This window comes from Panulirus ornatus, chromosome 10, assembly GCF_036320965.1.
Source record: "Panulirus ornatus isolate Po-2019 chromosome 10, ASM3632096v1, whole genome shotgun sequence".
Lineage (NCBI taxonomy): Eukaryota > Metazoa > Arthropoda > Malacostraca > Decapoda > Palinuridae > Panulirus > Panulirus ornatus.
This window is the reverse complement of record NC_092233.1, coordinates 4,112,451-4,119,089: the sequence shown is the minus strand read 5'-3', so window position 1 is coordinate 4,119,089 and position 6,639 is coordinate 4,112,451. Positions and strand designations below refer to the sequence as shown.

Sequence of the window (6,639 nt, the reverse complement as noted above, 5' to 3'; positions counted from 1 at the left end):
TTAGGCGGTTGTATTTCACCGTGCCGATACGAGACGAGGAGGTGGTGTTGGGGGGTACGACGAGGGCCTTCCTTGCGAAAGCTGCCAGCGCCAGTCAGCCCTTCCTCCCTCCCTCCTCCTCCTCTCTCGTCATGATCTTCCAACTGAACAGCGACGGTGGCTTGACCGGGGTCGTCCGCCTCCTCCTGCTATGATATACACACACCGCCGGAGCCACGCGTAAACTTTCCCTCCGCCGCCACGGGTTGCGAGACACGCAACCCTCCTCCTACTCCTCCCGCCGGTGCCGGACCCTTACGCGGACACCTTGCTGGTGATTGAGAGAGAGAGAGAGAGAGAGAGAGAGAGAGAGAGAGAGAGAGAGAACCAGCGTTTCATGGAATCAACAACTTGCGATGGTTGTGGACGGGTGGGGGAGGTGTGACGTTAGTATTATTCAACATGGTGATGTGGGATATGGAACCGGTGTTCTGAGCTGAGTCTATCATAGCTGAGGACAAGCTTACACTCAGCTGAGGCAAAGAAGGACTTGTGTTACATAAACTCAATAGACATCTAAAGCTGAGGACACGTTTACGCTTAGCTGAGGCAAAGAAGGACTTGTTACGTAGACTCAATAGACTTCTAAAACTGAGGACAAGTTTACACTGAAGCTGAGGCAAGGAAGAATTTGCGACCCCTGGAGTCCGGGACAACTATCCTCGGGACGAAGTTTACACAGCGTGGCGCGTTTCTGTTTTTGTTTATCAAACATACGTCACTCTGGTGTTGACCGAGTAATGACAAGTCATCACGATGTTTACGCAGTTTTAGATAACTTCATATACGCAGCTGATAACGCGGCAGATTATGTACACAATATGCATAATGTCTCTCAATCCATCAACCACTTTGTTGATGCAATTACCCCACTGCAAGTTGGCTCATTCGTTATGTCAAGAAAATGCCGTATCATGAGCCTTGTTGTCACATGAATTTTGCGTATTTTGCCAAGAGTATCACATTGTGGGGGAGAAAATACCAGAAGACACGACCCCCAGCACGACTATACAATACTATAATCATATCTGTGAACTTAATTGCCTGAAGTCCCACTTAAATTAAGTCTTTCACAACACAATATCATTGCTCTTTTTTTTTTCGTCCCTTAACTTTATGATAACCATTTAGTCTGCGTGGCTTCTGTCGTGTGTACTAGTGAATCTCCCCCTCTAGTTTACTCCTCCTGTAGGTCATTTATAGAAGGCGTCGATCTGTAAATAAATGTATTTCTCTCTAAAACTTGGTTTACAGATATTGTACAATAAATATACAAACAAATAAGTAGCTAGCAATCCCAGAACACATGACTTAGTACATAATGTAGAATGTACAGTTGGCTTTACTGTGGGCAGGGAGTATTTAGGAACAAGTAAAGGGAGGGTCTCTATCTTCAAGGAGCCTCTCAGCAATGCATGCAACAGGCAGTCCAAGGCTCTGCAAGTTTACCAGATCCAGAAAATGATACACAGCCAATCTGAGGGACTTTTGTCACTAAATCAAAGGAGAGCTTGATACCTCGCATGCTTGAGTTGGTCAGACCGGAGGAAGCTGGAGGCGGGTTGTGGCACTCTGCCGTCCTTCCTCCCTCCCTCCTGGGGAGGGCTGTGACAGGGGTGAGGCGATGATCCTTCTAAGGGATGGCTGCAGACAGGTTCTGGCGAGGGTTTCCTTGGGGAGGGCTGCGACAGGCAGCGACAGACAACCTTCATCCCAGAGGGGTTGCGACAGGCCTCGAGGGCAACCTTCCTCCGGGAGCGGTTGGACACTCCTTCTAAGACAATCCTCCTCCTGGAGAGGTTGCAACAGGTGCCAAAGACATCGTTCATCGGGGAGGGGTTGCGACAGGCTTCGGCAGCAACCTTCCTCCTTAGGGAGGGGTTACGAACGACTTTCTATAACAACCTTTGTCTGGGAGGGGTCATGACAGGCTTCGAAGACAACCTTACTCCACAGATGGGGTGCCATAGGCCGCAACGTCAAAACCTTTTGCCGGGGGAAAGAGTGCGAAGGGCCACCATAACAACCTTTCCTGAGGTCTCACAAGCGGCCCTTCCTTAGCGCCTCAGTTAGTGACACAACCGACTTTTGAGATCATAACTCCCAACACCAGACTGAGTTCACGTGTTGAGAAAACTGAGCTGATTGTCCTCGACATGTAAAGAAAAATCACAGACTGTTAAGTAGACGTACCACGTACAACACAAATGATACACTGAGAGTTACAGCGGGGGGGAGCTGGGCGTCGTCCCGCCCACTTCTCACACTGATCCACCGTAAACATCACATCGTCACCTTCATGACTTAGAACTGTACATTCATGTAAACACAGATTTGTACACGTTGAAGGAGAGGAGACATCACAGCAGTACACGTGGGGGTACCGCCCCAGGGGTCCCCTCACTCACTGGGTGTGGCGGCCCACCAGTGGCCACGCCCCTGCCACACCCAAAGTTCCACTCGTAAACAAGGCGAGGGGCATGAGGGTGCCAGGGGCCGCCCACTAGTGGAGACCCGTCGTTGCTCCTAGGCCCCGCGCGTACAGTGAGTAGGGGTTGTAGTAGGCCGAGAGCGGGTGAGGAGGTATGCCGGTGAGGGAGGCGGCGGTTAGGGCTGAGGCGGGCAGGTGTGCCGTCGGCGGCAGGTGAGATAGGGGCGGCTTGGCGTAGGGGTGGTAGCGGGCTGCTGAGAGTGGGGAGAGGGGTGGGGTAGGGTAGCCTCGGGGCAGGTGTCCGGCCAGTAAGGGGTGGTGAAGGGCGTGGAGGGGAAGGCTGGAGTCGGATGTGGAGAGGTTCGTGTGGGTCCTGAGGTGCTGTAGTAAGTCCTCGGATGTGGAGAACCTCTTGCCGCAGTAGGTGTCGCCCGCTATCCAGTTACACACGTAGGGCTGATGTGAGCCGCCCACCAGCCCAGGCGGAGGGTATAGCCCGCTCCTGCAGCAACAAAAGGAGGAAACATTAGTCATCCATGAATCGCATACGTTAAATAATGTCTCCTGCATCATCTTAAGCTTTTTTTTTTTTCCTTAAGTGGGAAATAAATATCCAACGCAATGGTTAAAAGCTGATACTATATATACATATATATTTTGTAGGATGCAACAGATTAACAGCTGACAGTAGGGTGACTTACAGGGAGGAGGCGGGTAGTGTAGGCAGGAGACCTGGCAGGGAGGCCAGGCTCTTGGTGTGTGCGGAGATCTGTGCGCACTGTGTGCACCCGGGCGGGCAGGTACCGTTCACCACCTGTGCGGCGTGAGCGTTGATCTGGCAGCCTGTGCAGTAGGGGTCGCGGCACACGGGGACCACCGTCTCGCTCCCACTGGCCGTCTTCACCCTGGCGTAGCCGACGTAGGGGCTCGACAGTGCCGCCGACGTACTGGTTGGCACCTGGTGGGGGGCAGACGTGGGTCAGGAGGACTCGCAGGGCAGGTATGGGAGGGGAGGCTGATGTGTGGAAGGGGGTTGGGAAGGGGATGTCTTGAGTGTGGAAATGGGTGGGAAGACGGTGTTTGAAAGTGTAAGAGGCGAGAAGTGGGTGTTTATCGAAGTAGGTGTCTAGGAGGTGGAAGATGTTATGTCAGCGCTGAGGGCGGGAGGAGGAACATGGCAGCTGTAGTGAGTCAGGGACGGGAGGCAGGTCGGGATGTGTTGCGGTGGCCATCAACGTTAGGGCGGCAGGTGGTGGGGTACCTGTCATCAGACGACACTGAACACAAGCAAACGAAATGGGAACCGGTTGGTGGCAGAGAGGTACATGCGTGAGGGATAAAAGAGTGAGGGACGTCAGTGAGGAGGGGAGGAAGAGGGCAATTCTAGCAACAGGAACGTGAGGTAGGGAGGTGTTGTCTGTGGAGGATGGGACGATGTTCAGCGAAGTACTGCTGGTTGACCTAGTAACATTTAACACCTACAGTGACCACCGACCCTGACAGTTATGTCTACCTCACAGTGGGTCTCATAGACTCATAAAAAATACTTGCAAGATAATTTCCTACAGCCATAAAAATCTAGTATGTCACAATACGCAGTTTACGTGGTTCCTACAGAAGGAGTATCTCGTCTCATTCTCAAGTTTTTACGTTCAATCTCCATAGATTTTGTCGTGAAAATCACGCGTCTTAACCCTCAAACGAGCTAAAGAAGCCGCCATCGACACACACTGCTTCACTCACAAAATCCAAAACTGAAACATTTCGGGAAATTCACATTTTTATCATAATGGTTTGTTGAGACTTTGACTACGAGTCTTGGGTAATGAATGGGTCGTCGCCGCGCCGCCAACACAAGGAAAACAAAGGGAAGAAAAATAGTGATGAATGTAAAATGACTTTGCTTGTCAACAAGACGTTACGACCCTTGAGCAACGGCGATACGATCCTCAGGTATGCTGGCCAGGCCTTTGACTATACTTCTCAAGGGTCGGGTCAAAGGCCAGGCCGTCGTACCCAAAGGTCGTACAGGTCGTGCTCAAGGGTCGTACCGCCGTGCTCGAAGGGTTTTCAGATGATATGTGAGGGTCAACTGATGGGAGATGATGTCCCCCCTCACCCCATTTTTGGCTGAAAATATTCGATAGGAACTCACCTTGGCTGTGAGAGCTGAGAGGCCTGCTGCTCCTAGAGGGTCGAGCCCTAAGGCCAGGTGAGGGTAGAGGCTGGGGGCTAACTTGTACGCCGCCAGGGGGTCCTTGCTCAGGTCTCCCAGCCCAGAGAGGGCGCTCGACGAAAGCGAAGAGGAGGTCTTTGGTGTGACGGGGGAGGAGATGCAGGGAGAGATAGAGGAAGCCGAGGAGTTCGGAGGGTCGCGTGGGCGTGAGGAAGACCGCCCACTCTCGCTACTTCTTGACGAGGAACGTTCCACGCTGGGCTGGCTGCCAGCCGGAGAACGCGCGTTTGGGGAGGTCCTCTTGGGACTCACACGGTCATCGTCTTCCTTCTTCTCGTAGGGCTTGAAGGAGGACGACGTGGTTGTCGTCTTCGAGTCTTCCGACGGTGTAATGGTAAGTGCGGCGCCCGGAGACTTCGCTCCGGGTGACGCCTTGCCCTTCGAGGCGGCCTTTTCGACGGGGGGGATACTGCCCTTCTGCGACAGGTCCGCGCCGATCGAGGAACACGTCTGGGCCAGCAGCGCCAGTGGAGACTTCTTGGCGTCCAACTGCAAGGGAAAAGAATATTGTTGAGACGCCAAAGGTTCCCTGTACGGGGGGGTGATCGTGGTGGCTACGGCACCACATGCATGACACAAGCTCACCTGTCGCTGTGGTTCCTACACGTAAGGATAATCCTAAAATGACAGTAGGAATGTCTGCATTTGACTGAAGTTTCCATGACCACAGCACTCAAGGGATAAAAATGCAATTTGCGTTTATGAGATTATGCATACATATATACAAAATATATATGCATACTCAAACATATGACATGTATATCTACCATTTGAATCACAAACCATCCACGAATCATGTTAGAAACTTGGCTAAGCCCAAGTAACACGTGCGCCTCTTAGTGACATCGCCTGTGCATGATTCACAAGAACACACGCGCATGATATCCGTTCGTACAAACAGACGAGTAACTCGTTACAGAGACACAAGTATCGCCTGCATGAATACGACACAGGACACGTGTCCGGCCGTATGGGAGGCACAAGTTCATAATTCTCTGTCGCGTTCAACACACACACACACACACACACATACAAGCACACACGCACACACACGCGGAAAATGAAATCGATATACATTCTAAATATTGACACAAGTCTGGGAGCAACGCCACAGCTGCGGAAACCCCCCCAACACACACACAGCATCGGGAATTAAGTTCACTTCCTGTATGGTTGAGTCAAACGTCGAGGCAAAACCTGACTTAAATCGCTGGTGCGTTTCTCCCCCACAGCGCGACGCTCTATAGTTTTTTGGGTAATATCTTTATCTATCTTTATCTCAGACGCTAAGGGTGGACACTGGGAGACACAAATATAATAAACTCCACGAAGCACAGTGCTTGGGGGGAAGAAGACTCACAAGTGCAAGCAGAAGAACCTGGCCAGGCGCGGGCGTGTTGTGTATTATAAAAGTCCAAAACACTCACCTCTATGGAGTGTCCTTGTATGGGGTTGAGGTACTCTGGTCTAAGGTATTGGTTTCCATTTGAAGTCAACATGGCTTCCGGTGGTAATTAATAACACTATGTCACTGTGTCCCGCTGAGGTTCACTTAATCAGGTCAAAGAGAGGTTCCCGCTCTCGCACATAGCACCACCTTCGCCCACTGCAACTGAGCGCTACTAACTGAATGAATATTCTTGATTTCTGCTCACTCGTACCCGGGTCTACGTGACGTCACCGAACCGCGGCTTGTAACGCGCCTCCTGATTGGCGGAAAATGTCCCGTTAGATTTCACACGTTGGTCTCGTCGACACGCGCTGATTGGTCCTCGGCTCCTGGAGAGTTGTAAAGCGAGCCTTGATTGGTGGATGGGGATGTTATGTCGTCACTTAAGATGATGAATGGTAGGATGATGGGTAAAGCGAGAGTCACCAATCAGAGGAACGACACTAATGATCTGACACATGGCCGCGTCGCATCTCATCGCTC

The 6,639-nt window shown here is 51.7% G+C and overlaps 1 protein-coding gene across 1 annotated transcript; it reads right to left on the bottom strand.

Annotated features, from left to right (window-relative positions):
• Window positions 1-1,248: 1,248 nt before the first annotated feature.
• LOC139750730 (zinc finger protein Noc-like) lies at window positions 1,249-6,342 on the bottom strand. The gene is made up of 4 exons (XM_071665411.1): window positions 6,134-6,342; window positions 4,626-5,195; window positions 3,172-3,428; window positions 1,249-2,972 (listed from the first exon to the last, which is right to left on the bottom strand). Exons 1-4 carry the CDS (start codon window positions 6,203-6,205, stop codon window positions 2,543-2,545), a joined length of 1,329 nt encoding a protein of 442 aa, XP_071521512.1. The 5' UTR covers window positions 6,206-6,342; the 3' UTR covers window positions 1,249-2,542.
• Between the last annotated feature and the right edge of the window lie 297 nt (window positions 6,343-6,639).